Source organism: Schistocerca nitens, chromosome 5, assembly GCF_023898315.1.
Source record: "Schistocerca nitens isolate TAMUIC-IGC-003100 chromosome 5, iqSchNite1.1, whole genome shotgun sequence".
Taxonomy (NCBI): domain Eukaryota; kingdom Metazoa; phylum Arthropoda; class Insecta; order Orthoptera; family Acrididae; genus Schistocerca; species Schistocerca nitens.
Window position 1 is genome coordinate 809310811 of NC_064618.1, and position 13905 is coordinate 809324715.

Genomic DNA, 13905 nt, shown 5'->3' on the forward strand with positions numbered 1-13905 from the left:
GTCTTCAGTATTGATATCTGTCCCACTGCTTTGCAGCTTTACTTTAAAAACAGTAAGAAAAATGTATTTCAAAAATAGCACAGAATATTGAGATTTCTTTTAAGAGGCTTACTAAGTGATCTAATATGATAGGCAAATACACTGCACACTAATAACAAGAAATATTTTACTTAAATTGTCCAAACTACTTAACGTGTTATACATATACTCACTTGCTTATTTATTAATTTGTTTATGCAGGTTCCTGATTATCACACCATAATTAAGAAACCTATGGATTTAGGCTTGATAAAACAGAATCTTGAAAATATGGTGTATAAAAATGATAGAGAGTTCATAAAAGATGTTCTTTTAGTTTTTGAAAATTGTGAAATGTACAATCAGGTAGATGCTCCAGAGTACAAGTAAGTATAAATTATTTTGTAATGGTAGTATAAATAAGTATTCATTATAAATAATTATATAAGCAGTTAAAGCTCAATTTCTTTATTACTACAGTTTGTATCTACTGACAATTTGATATCTGAACATGTCGTTTAATATTTGTTTGTTCAGTTCATTTCACATTTGTTTTATAAAATACCATGTTTATTTTTTATAAATCAGTCTGTTTTTATTATGAATCATTAATGACAACCAGTTAATGTAATTAGAGAAGTTTCTCAGTTGTCTTGGTATCTCTCTGTATTACACTGATTAAAAGAATTAGAGGAGATGGTTATGTCTATAACAGCTTAGTGTGTCACTGCTAGTTATGGATACAAGAAAGGAAACTCACTTGAGCACATCAAATGGGAATGACACTGATATCTGAGGTGTCAAAGTGTCAGATTGCCATTTGTGCTCTCTTCAATAAGAGTAAAAGTGAAGCAGTGGCTCATGTAAAGTATTGAGGTCTGTGATGTAGCAAGACGTTTCTGGGATAGACAACTGATTGCATAGTTGTTATTTTCCAACAATGAGAGATTTTCAGAGGCAGTCAGTTCATGCTACCATGAGCAGTAAGTCTTTTGCTCTCAGCCTGCCACAGTATCTACCAGGAAGAAACTTGAATACACATAATGTCAGATAGTGGGAAGATGCAAAGTGACAACCCAAACAGATTGCACTGTCGTAGTGAACTTAGCAGCCTCACATGTAGGTGCACAATATTTCTCTGAGTGGCAGTGTCGTGCAGTAGAGCCCTTACACATTGGAAAGAGGGAGGTTGGAAATCAGGGTGCACTGAAATAGAGCAGTATTCTGTTCTCTGAAAGATGTGATTTATACCTGCACCAGTGAAACATTGCACTTCACGGTTTGCATTATGTCAAGTTAGGTTGGCTGTACTGCAATAGCGATGTTGCAACAGCAGCCTCTATACACATAGCAGACGATACAGTTTTCTGCTCCATCTCGTAAATGTATGCTACTCAGTAATAACAGTATTATAAGAATTTGATTTTGACTTGCTATACCCTTGACAGAAAATAAACAACTACATAATAATGTATATATAGTCATAATGAAACTCTCACTTTCGATAAAGGAGCAATGAAATATGGGGAACAAGCATGTCATGATGACCGATATCTTAAAAGCAATACGATACATAGTTTACAAAACAAGCAATTACTGAGATTCTAACATCTTGCTCTACATTTTATAACAACAGCGATTCAATAAATAACCGATATTTGTAGATCTCACTCATAGTTTTATGGTGACAATTGCACAATTCCAGGCAGCTCCCCATCGTCACTGTAGTCGAATCTGTGTCAAAACCGTCTTCATGGTAGTCATCACAAACACAAAGTGAAAGAATGTCTTTGCTCACACTTTTGTGCAAGAATAACAATATGCACCTTTCCTAACATGACTTTGCATTCATCTAGCACTTTGTAATGGAAATCAATACTCTTCATCCGGCCACGGTGGCAGAGCAATTCTACGCGCTTCTGTCTGTAACCACGCAACTGCTACGGTTGCAGGTTCGAATCCTGCCTCGGGCATGGATGTGTGTGATATCCTTATGTTGGTTAGGTTTAAGTAGTTCTAAGTTGTAGGGGACTGATGACCTCAGATATTAAGTGCCATAGTGCTCAGAGCCAATACTTTTCAGCTCAGTTTTTAGTGACTTTTTCCCACCCCTGAAAAGTTCACTTTCTTTTAATGACACTATTAACTTTACTACTTTAGGATGCTCTTTCCTGTTGTAGTAAGCATAAATATGCCTTTGGATTGCACAAGCCTTGAAAGGATGTAAGTCGATGGCAGGGTGACTCCAGGAGTCACCTCGGAATGATTATGGCTCACGTCTACATCTTTCAACTTATTCAATAACACTCCCTTGGTTACTACCATTGCTGCGCTAATTCCAACAGTTTATAATGTGCATTCCACAACTTTATCGGCTCTCCATGAATACTTGCACATTGTTTCTCGTGCTCATAAGACTCGAGAGTTCTCCATAGTAACTTCAGTGCTTCGCTGCCTAGCAGCAAGCCTTTACATAAAGGATTGTCACTAGGCGAATGATGTTTCTTCGGTTTTCAGAATTTTCTAAACCACAGCGAAATAAAGCACGGTTCAGTTCAAGTGTTAGGCAGAAACGATACACAATGTACGTTGTTATGTTCATACCAAACAAAGTTGGCAGCAGAGGAGCTCTGACGTCATGACTGGCAGCGATTACTGTGCCTAGAGTCTCGCGTTTCTCGTTCTTTACTTGTTAACCTATTACACTGCCAACTTGAAACACATACGTCAAGTGTAAAGTTTCAGTGGCCTGGGTATAGTGTGACCTTTTTAAATCCAGTATGTTGAGATCTGTATAACAGGAGAGACATCTTTCTCGTGTACATGTGTGCAAAATTGTCATGGCCAACCTTACGAATTTCTGCCACATTTCTCATCTTCAATGGTTCTTAGAGGGTTCGAAGCACAAGTAATGAGATCTTACAACCTTTTCTTCTAGCATATTTTATTGTGATTATTTTTGTTAATGTTAAGTAAAAATATTTGTTGATGGATAATGTGCCTCAAGAGCAGGGTATCACATGAATAACATAGTTGCCATTGTGCTTGCCAGAGATGAATTCTGCATAGTATGTTTTGTTTTTGTCAGGAAGATGTCCAGTTTATTTGACCTAAGTTAAGTGTGAGTGTTTTGGAGCTGGAGATTTCCCATTTTTGAGGAGCACTAAAATAGCCTTACGCAATCTTCTCTCATGAATCCTTGGCAGGCAAATGCAAATTAATGTTGGCTGTTCAAGCGCCACACATCATATTAGAGGGGGCAGCAATTATTGTTGTTTCTTCCATTTCTGAAATGTGCCACTGCTGCAACCATTGTTTTCTCAGATATTACATAATAGACACAAGTATCAGAAAATTTCTGAAAGTATACCTTCCTAAGAAGATAATAATTAAAAGCTTACATGTACATGATGTGTGATATATGATTTGATTTTCAAAATGTTTTGACTAATAATTGGATGGAGAAATGTCGTTTAATTAGCTATGTTCATTTATAACATCAGTAAGCTGAATCAGAGCAAAGAAATAAAATTTAATAAATCAGGTCCCATGTTGCAGCAAAATTGTTTTAACATTTAGTAGGATGTGATGCTAGGTTCTGTTGTCTCCCTGGTCAGTTTGGTCACAAATGAAGAAACTAAATTTGCTTGCATGTGAGTTATTCTCAAACTCTGTTATATCTTGTTATTCGTCTTTATTATTCATAGCCAGTATTTAATTGGTCTTCTGTCCTTTCACTTATCTTCAAAAAATGTGCTTTTGCTGTTAAGATTCATTTTCACTTCATTGCCCTAGTACTAGAGTTAATCGCTATGTTCACAACCTACAATGACAGCTTCTTCATTACTGATGTCATCAAGTGTGGTCTTGTACTGTATTTCTTCTAGTTAGATTTTAACATGACCACCACCACCTTATCAGTCTACAAGAGTGTGTGTTTCTTATCTTTTATGTGAAATGAAGATAGTATTCCAAATATCAGATTGCTTTTGGTATGCTTCTTTAATATCTTCACCCCACACTGTCATCATCACCATCATTTGTGCTTAGTCACTGTTATATTTTATTTATTTATTTGTTTTTTTATTTGATACATTGTTACTATAAGAGTTAGAAAAGATATGAGACATTTACCTTACACACATACAGGAGATACACTGATGAGCCAAAACATTATGACCATTTGCTTAATAGCTTGTTGGGCAATCTGTGTAACACAGTACATCACAGATTCTGTGTATCATCGATTCTACAGGTTGTTGGTCGGTTTGTGGAGCTGTGTGGCACCAGGTATGTACCCATAAGTCATGTAATTCCCATAAATAACTGGCCGCTGGGTTGTGTACTTGTACACTGTAGTGGCGCTCCCATCGGATTTACATCAGGCGAATTTTGAGGCCAAGACATTAATATGGTTTCACCATCGTACTCCTCGAACCACTGTAGCATGATTCTAGCTTCGAGACACAGACAGTTATACTGCTAATAGATGACATCATCATCAGGGAGGACATCAAGCATGAAGGGATGCAGATGGTCTGCAGCTGACCTGATGTCTGCGATTACTATCACAGATCCTATGCAAGCCTAGGAGACTGTCTGTCATTGTATAATACTGCTCCCACCATCCTGATTCCGTGACAAAGTGTACATTTTGAACAGCTGTTCGCCTGGATAATTGCAGTTGTGGAGACGGCCATCGACCTGGTGTAGTAATGTGATTCATCTGATGAGGCAACATGATTCCAGTGATAGACGGTTCAGCCTGAGCCCACATCATAATTGATGATGAGGTTCGGCCAATGTGTGGACACACAGGGGTCGTCTGCTCCAGAGCCCCTTTTTCATCAATGTGTGCTAAATGGTGTGCTCCGTAACACGTGTGCACAAGTGCCACAGATCGCCATCTGTCCTACTGTACAGAGCAGACAAGCCTCCAAACTCCAAGTTGTGTAAAGAGTCGCGGACATCCAACCACTTTGCGCGTAATGGTAGTTTCACTGCCCCTCTACCACATTCCGTAGATGCTCACGACAATACTGCGTGAACTTCGACCAGCTTCGGCATTTTCGAGGTACTCATTCACAGGCTCTCTGTAATAATAATGTGCCCTTTGGCAAAGCCATTTATCTCACTGTATTTCTCCATTTGCAGCGTATATCTTTGTTAGGGCCGTCTCTGGTTGGCTTACATACTTTTCTTACTGCGTCATGTGACCGCTATGCCACCAGGAGGCATCCAACATTGCAGTGGGCAGAGGTCATAATGTTTTGGCTAATCAGTGTGTGTTGGTGGGAACAATCAGAAAAATATAAATAACTTTGAGTGCAGCAGTAAGATGCATGTAACACCAAAATGTACACCTTTTAAGTGAAAATAGATGATGAATATGAGTTGTAACAGTATTATGAAAAAAGGATATGTGCTACTCAACAGATAGTGAAGATGCTGAGTCACAGGTAGACACAAAAAAAAGACTGTCAGAAAGTGAGCTTTCAGTCAGCAAGGGTGTAAGGACGGGGCTGGACCAGTGAGGGATACCATGGTAGGGGCGGGGGACAGTAAAATGCTGCTTCATTCCATCCTGTGTTTTCCGTTGATGAATATGAATTGTTCAGATATAAGCTCATGCTAGACTCATTTCAAAGTTCTACATTTTTTACATCAACTTGGCAAAATAAAAGTTGCGATTACGAAAGATTCATAACACTCAAATGTAATGATTGATGGATATTTTATTGGTCCAGTTATATCATAAAGCACAAAATGTACAATTGATATTGGACATGTCAAAGAAAAGTTTAAGTAATACGTAGTCTTAGCAAATTAAGGTCAGGTACACATTCTTACAATTTAATTTTCAAGTAACTTCTTTGTTAGATATTCAGAAATTCTTTCATGGTATAGAAACAGTGTTTTATTAAAATCGCCTTTGGCTCAGTTTTAAATTTTAAATACATAGTGCTTTTTATTTCCTCCAGTATCTTATTGTGTAGTTTACACCCATGTTAATTATGCTCCTCCAATATGCTGTAGTTCTGTGATGTTTTTGGTGAATATTTGATTTACATCTGGTACAATAGTTGTGTACATTTCTTGTTTTTAAGTAGTTTACCTTTTCAAGAGGTAGTCTCTAATGAACAAGTAGTTTGATAAACAAACAAGCTTGGAACATTCAGAACACCAAGGTCAGTAAAATGAGATTTACAGGACTCCATCTTTTTAAGACCCAAAATTATTCTTGGAGTGGAGCTTTTTTTGCATTCTGAAAACCTTTATGCTGTGTGCTGAGTGTACCCAGAAAATGATCTCATTATCAAAGCAGTTAGTGGAACTGTGCATAATGTTCCTGTGGTACCGTTGTTTTGCTTATTGTAGATTAATATTCTTACACCATATCACAAGGATGAGAGTTTCGTGGTTAAGTTATGTGTGTGTCTCACTTTCAGTTTTGCTGAACCCACAAACCCAAAAATTTATGAAATACTTTCTAGGGGATAATATTTTTAATTGTGCTTGAATAGACATTGGGTTAGATGGAGGAAATAAAAGTTAACACACACAGTTTTTTCAGTATTTATAATGTGTTTGTTTATCGTGATTGAAACACTTAGAAAATCTTTTCATAGAACTTTCTGCTGTTGACTGCAAGGTTCTGGATGGATCCAGTAACCAATATGCTGGTGTCATTGGCGAATAGCATAGTTTTTTGAAGGCTCATATATTCAGCAAAGTCAACCACATAAATCAAGAAGAGTGGAGGACCTGCGGTACACTATATTTTATTGGCAATTCACTAGAAAGGAAGGAGTTGTTCCTTGTTTTGTTCCTAAGTGTTGAATTCATAGTGACATGATGTCTTCTGCCTGTGGCTTTTTTTTTAGGTACAAGCACAACCAGCTATGTGCCACACCTCTTTTTCTGATTTTTTTTTTCAACCAGATGTTTTGGTCTAGGATACCTAAGGCTTTTGGCAGGGTAGAAAAATCCCTACAGCTAATTTATGTTGACCAAGAGATTTTAAAGTGCTGTCTAAAAATTCAAAAATTGCTGTCTGTGTCGATTTAGACTTTCTAAAACCATGTCAATGTACAGTAACAGGTGAATATTTATTTATGAAACTTAAAAGCCTGTCGTAAAAGAATTTTTGAGTAGGAACTTAGCTGTGCCACGAGTCAGTAGCTTGATATTTGATCAAAAAAACCTTTTTTGACAATGGTGAAACTTTTGCTATTTTGAAAACAACTGTAAAGACATTAGTTTCTAGAAAAAGTTGAAAATTTTGCCAACAGTTTTGCTATTTGGTGAACATATGCTTTCAATTTGAAATCAGGTACTTCGTGAAGACCACTTGATATTTTACTGCTTGCTGATTTAATTTTAAATCTGTTTCTCTCACTGGAAATTGTTATGCCATTAGTTACACAGTGCATATTGTTTTTAGGTTTTACTGTTCTTATTTCTTTTGGAAATGCTACATTAAAATAGTGAAGAAATATATTATGAAAACATGTAAATGTTATCAACATTGTCCTGAATGGAGATGCTTTCCCAATTTTCCTTAGCCAGTAAGAAATTAAAAGTTCTAACGTGTCTTCAGAAAAAGAGCTTTTCTCAACTACATTTTTGCCTCATGATCAGTATGTGAGGGTACTTGTGTGTAGTATCTGTAAGTGGTTGTTCTTTGGAGGGCGACAATGCCCAGTGGCGCAGAGAGTCGCAAGAAGGGGCAGTTGTTGAGAGGCTGTGGAAGGTGTAGGCTGCGTGAGCCAAAGGCGGTTGCGTAGCGAAGGATTTATCTCTATGTTTAATAGTAGTGGCACACAGTTTGAATAATAGTGTGTTTATGTTTGTGCAGTGTGATAAAGGAAATAAATTAAATTTTGCCAGTTTTTAATGCGTCTCCATCAGTTAGTACCACGCCATTGCATTTAACAATGAACGAAGTCTCGATATACACGGTCAACTACAACAAGAGGAATGTAACATAATAATCATTAATTAACCCATATAATCTCCAAGGAGACGGTAGCTTATAAGTATAAACCATGCTCAGTATTCCACTCAAGCATTTGTAACTTGTGTCCGAGATGAAGATTTGGTTGATGATGGAGTTCGTACATTCTGTTAATCTTGATGGAACTGTATTGTGGGTATTATATTGAATGTGTTGGTCAGATTTATCAAGGCACCTATGGTACTACTGTCTTTTGAAGAATTGATATTGAAATCATGACAGAGCACTATTTTCATATTTAATACACTGCTCCCGTTCAGCAGAACGTCTAGTTTGCTCATGAACACTAGTAGATTTCCATTTAGTGCTCCATATATTTAATAATTATGAAATTAGGAATGGAAAGTTTGAAGTTTTTTTTTTTTTTTTTTTTTTTTTTTTTTTTTTTTTTTTTTTTTTCAGTTGGGTCAATATAACTTTTATTCACATCACAGAAATTTATTTGCTCTTTCACAGAGATAGCAGAGCCACTACGTTTGGAGAATTCTCGGGTAAAATAACTGGCTGCATCTCCTGAGATCGAGGTTAATTTTATTTTGTCATTTCGTTGCTAATGTTCAATAATGCAAAATTATGTTTACATGTAGTTTACATTGTAGTAGTGACTGAACGTTACCGTGTAATACTGCAAAATCTGGGTATTTAGAAACTTTTTTTTTTAGTGGGAGCGGGTGGTTTCTCGTTCTTTATCTAATGGCATTTCTAATAAAACACTTACCATAATAAATTTTTGGTGTCCTGGTGTGTGCTTCTGCTTGCTGGTGGCAATCAGCAGGTGAGTTAACTGCTGGAATGTGTACGAGTTTCACTTCGTTCAGCCTTGTCCTCTTCAGTTTGAACCATCTGGTAATTTGCATTTGACTGATGACTTATTTTTTTTTTTTTTTTTTTTTTTTTGGTTCTGGCCTATTCAGTTTAAACAACCTGGTAATTTGCACTTGGCTGATGACATTTTTGGTTTTAACTCATTTAAAACATCTTGTACTTTCCGTTTCTTTGTCACTTGTCCTTTTCTCTTCCCTCTTCCTCGAAATGAGAGTACATATTCTTTCAGCTAGTGTTTCCTTTCCTGGTGCGTTTAAATGAAGTCCGTGGACTGTATGGAACCTTTGCTCTGAGCTGCTTGTGTCTACCTTATCGACAGCCTTAAAATAAGTAGTACACAATTCCATGATACACAAATTTGCAACACTAATTTTTGAGTGACATTCTCCACAGTCTGGTAAAATATTACAGGCACAATATCAAAAGTAACACCAATCAAGTTTTATTCTGCTTCCACACGAAGAAATTCAGAATAACACTGAATGAAGTTTAGAATGGTACAAATCATAACTGTAGAACACATCAATATACAGTCTCATCGATAAACATACGATAAGTAAGTAAACATGTATGAGGCCAAGGGCCCGACATGCAGGGCTTATATTGGGCTTTTGTGCATACAGCACAGTGATTGTTGCACCCTCTGTTCAGGTTGCAAGGCAATGTCTCTAGGCTGGCTGTGGAGGCACTTGTATCATACTCTCACAGTATAGTGCTACAACACGCAGTAAGAGGCAAAATAACAGTTTTGTAGTTGTTAATGTCTGAACAGATATCCTTCCACAAGTTTTCTTTCTGTATTACATTACACAATGCATGAAAAGTATGGTTTCAGTAATGTTAGCTGGATAAATAGTCTCATAATAATATAATATTAATTATGAAAATAGTTATAATAATGAAATGATGTAAATGGACTTGAAACATCCACACTCAGTAATCAACAGACATTAATTTTCACCGCCTCTGAAGTGAAATTAAAAGTGGAGACTTCGAACAACTACAGTATTGCGCCTGGTATTAGGCAAGGTGAAGGGCACCTGCCTCTACTTTCCAACCACATGATGAAGAGTCATCTGTTAGTGGTGGTCCACCCCCTTAGCTGTATGGTCAGCGCATCTGATTGCCATGCAGCAGGCCCAGGTTCGATTCCCAGCCGGGTCAGAGATTTTCTCTGGTCGGGACTGGGTGTTGTATTTTGTCTTCGTCATTTCGTGGTCATTGACATGTAAGTCTCCCAATGAGGCTTTACCTGAGACAGTTTGCATCTCGGCTGCCAAACTTCCCCAGGTGGAGCACATGACCATCATTGCCACGTGATCATTTCATCAGTGAGTGGTGCGATGAACTGTATAATGGAAGGGGTCAAAAATGGGGTCAGAATGGCTACAAGAGCTTGGAACTAACAGTAGTCTGCTTAGCTTTCAGAGTTGTTAGCAAGATTTTGTTAATATTTCCACTGCACAGCCACAAAACAGATAATTTAAATTAAAATCTCAAGTTACAAAGGTGGGCTTCCTCTTCTCCTGTGGAAAAACAAGAGTTTATAACTAACCTCAAACCCAGAAAAGTTAAATCAGTAGGAAAGTTAATAGAACTGAACATCTCTGAGAGAGAGAAGCCTTCACATTTAGAACTCTCAAGATTGAAGTGACATACCAGATGACTAGAAGTGTTTATAACAAACTGTCTGTATTGCTTTACACTTAGCTGTGGCAGTTCAGTGCAGATATTCAAACAGAGGTGCTGTACCTAGCTAATTACTCACATTGAGTAGAATATGTCTGAATGAGCAGCTGGAAGCCAAGGAAATAGCGATATTAAAAAAGATCATGGGCCCGATAAGAGAAAATGTTGAGCACAAAATATGTAATGACAATGAAGTGTGTTTAATTTGTTGTGCAATATACAGCAGCTGATGCTGAACCATAGTCATAGTTTGCAAGTTCATTCTTGATACAGTCAAGAATGTTTGCTTGTGGGAAATGTGAGTCGTCATTGGAAAAAGGTTTATTATGTTCTATTAACACACATGAATGTTGCGGATGGACCAAGCATATACATAATTTTTGTTATTTTATACTAATCTCCCATACAAAAAATAAAGTGCCCCTTGTTCACTTCTACATCTACATCTGTACTCTGTAAACCACTGTCAAATGCATGGTAGAGGGTACATCCCATTGTACCAGTTAATGAGGTTTCTTCAGGTCTCAGTCATGTGTTGAGTGCAGGAAGAATTGTATAAATGCCTTTGTGTGTGTGTGTGCTATAATTAATCTAATCTTGCCTTTGTATTCTGTATGTGAGTGATATATAGGGGGTTTGTAGTGTAGACCTAGAATCAACATTTAGAGTTGGTTTTTGAAACTTTGTAAATAGGCTTTCCCAGGATAGTTTACATCTATTTTCTAGAGACTGCCAGTTCAGTTACTTCAGCATTCCTGTGACACACTCCAATGGATCAGAAAAACTTGTGACTGTTTGTGCTGCTCTTCTCTGTAGGCGTTTAATATCCCCTGCTACTCCTGTTTGGGAAGGGTCCCACACACTTGAGCAGTAATCTAGAATGGGTCACACGAGTGATTTGTAAGCAATCTCCTTTGTAGACTGAATGCATTTTCCCAGTATTCTATCAATAAACTGAAGTCTGCTAGTTGCTTTACCCAAAACTGAGTATGCGATACCATTTCATGTCCCTGCAAACTGTTACACCTAGTTATTTGTAGGTATTGGTAGATTCCAACTGTGGCTCATTGATATTATAGTCATAGGATTTGGTCAAATAGAATCCTCAAGAATTTAGGACTATGACTGATGATCTCCACAACCTTTTAAAGAAGAAACCTGTGACAGCAGCATTTCCAAGAAATGTCAGACTTAAAAACTAGCAAGACATGGACTGAAGGAGAAAAAAGAGGCTTGTGGAAAATGAATGTGAAAATACTGGGTGTCAGTTGAAGCTCAAGAAATAAAAGTGTTGAAATAACATGGTTTACAGCTAGCTAAAACAAAAGGAGGAGGATGGACTCCACCACCACCACCACCACCACCACTACTGCTGCTACTACTACTACTACAATAAATCCAGTCCTTGTAACATTTTCCAAATCTCTCTTAATATAATGCCATCTGGTGGTGGTGCGAGGTGTGATCAGAAAGTAATAGGAATTTTTGTTTTTGTTATAGAATCTTTATTCATCATCATCAATTTTGTTACCTTCAAGGTAATCCCCCTCAGATATAATACATTTGTGCCAGTGCTTTTTCAGATCTTGGAAGAACTTTTGGAACTCACTTTTCATTGTGGTGTTCAGCTCCTTCAGTGATTCTGTTTTTATCTCATCAGTGATGGCAAAACTGTCCTCTAATGGTTCTCTTAAGCCTCAGGAATAGAAAGCAGTAGCAGGGGTCCATGTGCAGTAAATACCATGTCTGAGGCAAAATAACAATTTTGTTTCTTGCCAAAAAATCAGTATTAAGTATTGGTCATTTTCTTCAGATTCCAACACGCAAACAGCACTTAACTTCCAGGTAGTATTCCTTAATGACCAGACAACAGTAAGGCAGGAACTCCTGATTCAGTATTGTACTCGAAGAAAACAGTGAGATGGACGTTCACATTTTATCTAACTTGTCAATTTTTTTTTTTCAGTTTAGTTCTTCGGGCATTTAACCATTGAGGTGGCAGAGTATTGGTTTCAGTGTCATATCCATATACCCATGTTTTGTCACCTGTTATAATATTCTTTTAGCAGTTTAGCAACATTTTGATTGTGGTGCTGCACTTTATTCCATTTTTCAAGCAAATTCTTTGATTCATCTTTTTATAAAGTAAAAAATTGCTGAACACTCGAAAACAGGTATAACCTTTTAGGATGAAACAATAAAGTAAATATTCAAAACCGCTGAAAATGCAAACATACATCAGAAACATGTACCGACAAGTTAAAAAAAGCTTTGAAAATCAGTTGTATAAAGCCTGCGAAATTAAAAAATTCCCTTTGCCTTTTGGTGTCACTTTATATTGCTGATTAAATGCTTGACAAGAGTTTAGAAAGAATCAAATTTAGAGAAAGCATAAATTGATGTAGAACAGAGCAAGAAAGCAGAGAAAAGTCAGTTTTAATGAGAACATCATCGCATATAGTTACCCCATAGCAGTGAAACGTTCTAAGAAATTAAAACAGTGTGCCCTACTAGGACTCTAACCTAGATCTTTGCATGCAGGGATAGGATATGCTGTTTCCATGACCAAACCTTCATCCTGTCTAGTTTCAGAACTGTGCAGTCTGCATAGAAATTTATTTATTTACTTTTGTTTTTCAGGGCAGGACTTCGGTTGAACCAGTATTTTGAAAAACAGTGTGAAGAATTTGGTCTTCAGGTGAAAGAGGATGAAATCCAGCCTAGGACCAAAAGACCTAGATTAAGTTTTTAGGAATATTTATTTATTAACAGAAGTTGATCTTATATGTACATTGTACCTTTTTTTAAAAAAACAAACTATAGTAGAGGACTCTTAAGAGCTATGCACAGAACCTTTTGTAAAACATATACAAGGTGTAAAAAATTATTCAATAAAATGCTCTAAATCATGTTCACAGTTACAGATGAATAAATTGTTAGAATTTATTTGTAGATACAGATAAAAACTCCACTTTTCTGTTTTTATACTGAAGATTTATTGGCATTTGGTTGTTTCGGGGAAAAAGTGTTGTGATGAAGAAAGGAACAAACAGTAAGAGATACTACTAAATAAAACTTTGATGATAGTGCAGACACTGTAACATGTCAGTTGGTTGCGTACATAACACATTCTAGAACAAGCAGGGTCTCATTTTGGGGCTGTAGGCCTCTAGGCTGAACCTGTAGTGCAAACGCTACCACAGGAAATTTTGTGGTAATAACTTTATAGAGATTTTTTGAATGAAAAGCCTGTAACACACCATTTAAGGTTAACTTTGATACAGGATGGTGTTCCTAAATGTGGACAATCTGCAGGAAACTATCCCCAGTAGAGTAAGGAGCAAAAAAGGTTATAT

General features: G+C 36.9%; 1 protein-coding gene across 2 annotated transcripts in view; it reads left to right on the forward strand.

The window, feature by feature from the left end:
• Positions 1-13470, forward strand: part of LOC126260036 (bromodomain adjacent to zinc finger domain protein 1A) — a 146907-nt gene extending 133437 nt beyond the window's left edge. For both annotated transcript variants that reach the window (XM_049957209.1, XM_049957210.1), the window contains 2 exons: positions 241-404; positions 13190-13470. In XM_049957209.1, the coding sequence (XP_049813166.1) occupies positions 241-404; positions 13190-13301 (276 nt within the window). In that variant the 3' untranslated portion in view covers positions 13302-13470. The remainder of the gene's footprint in view (positions 1-240; positions 405-13189) is intronic.
• Positions 13471-13905: the final 435 nt, after the last annotated feature.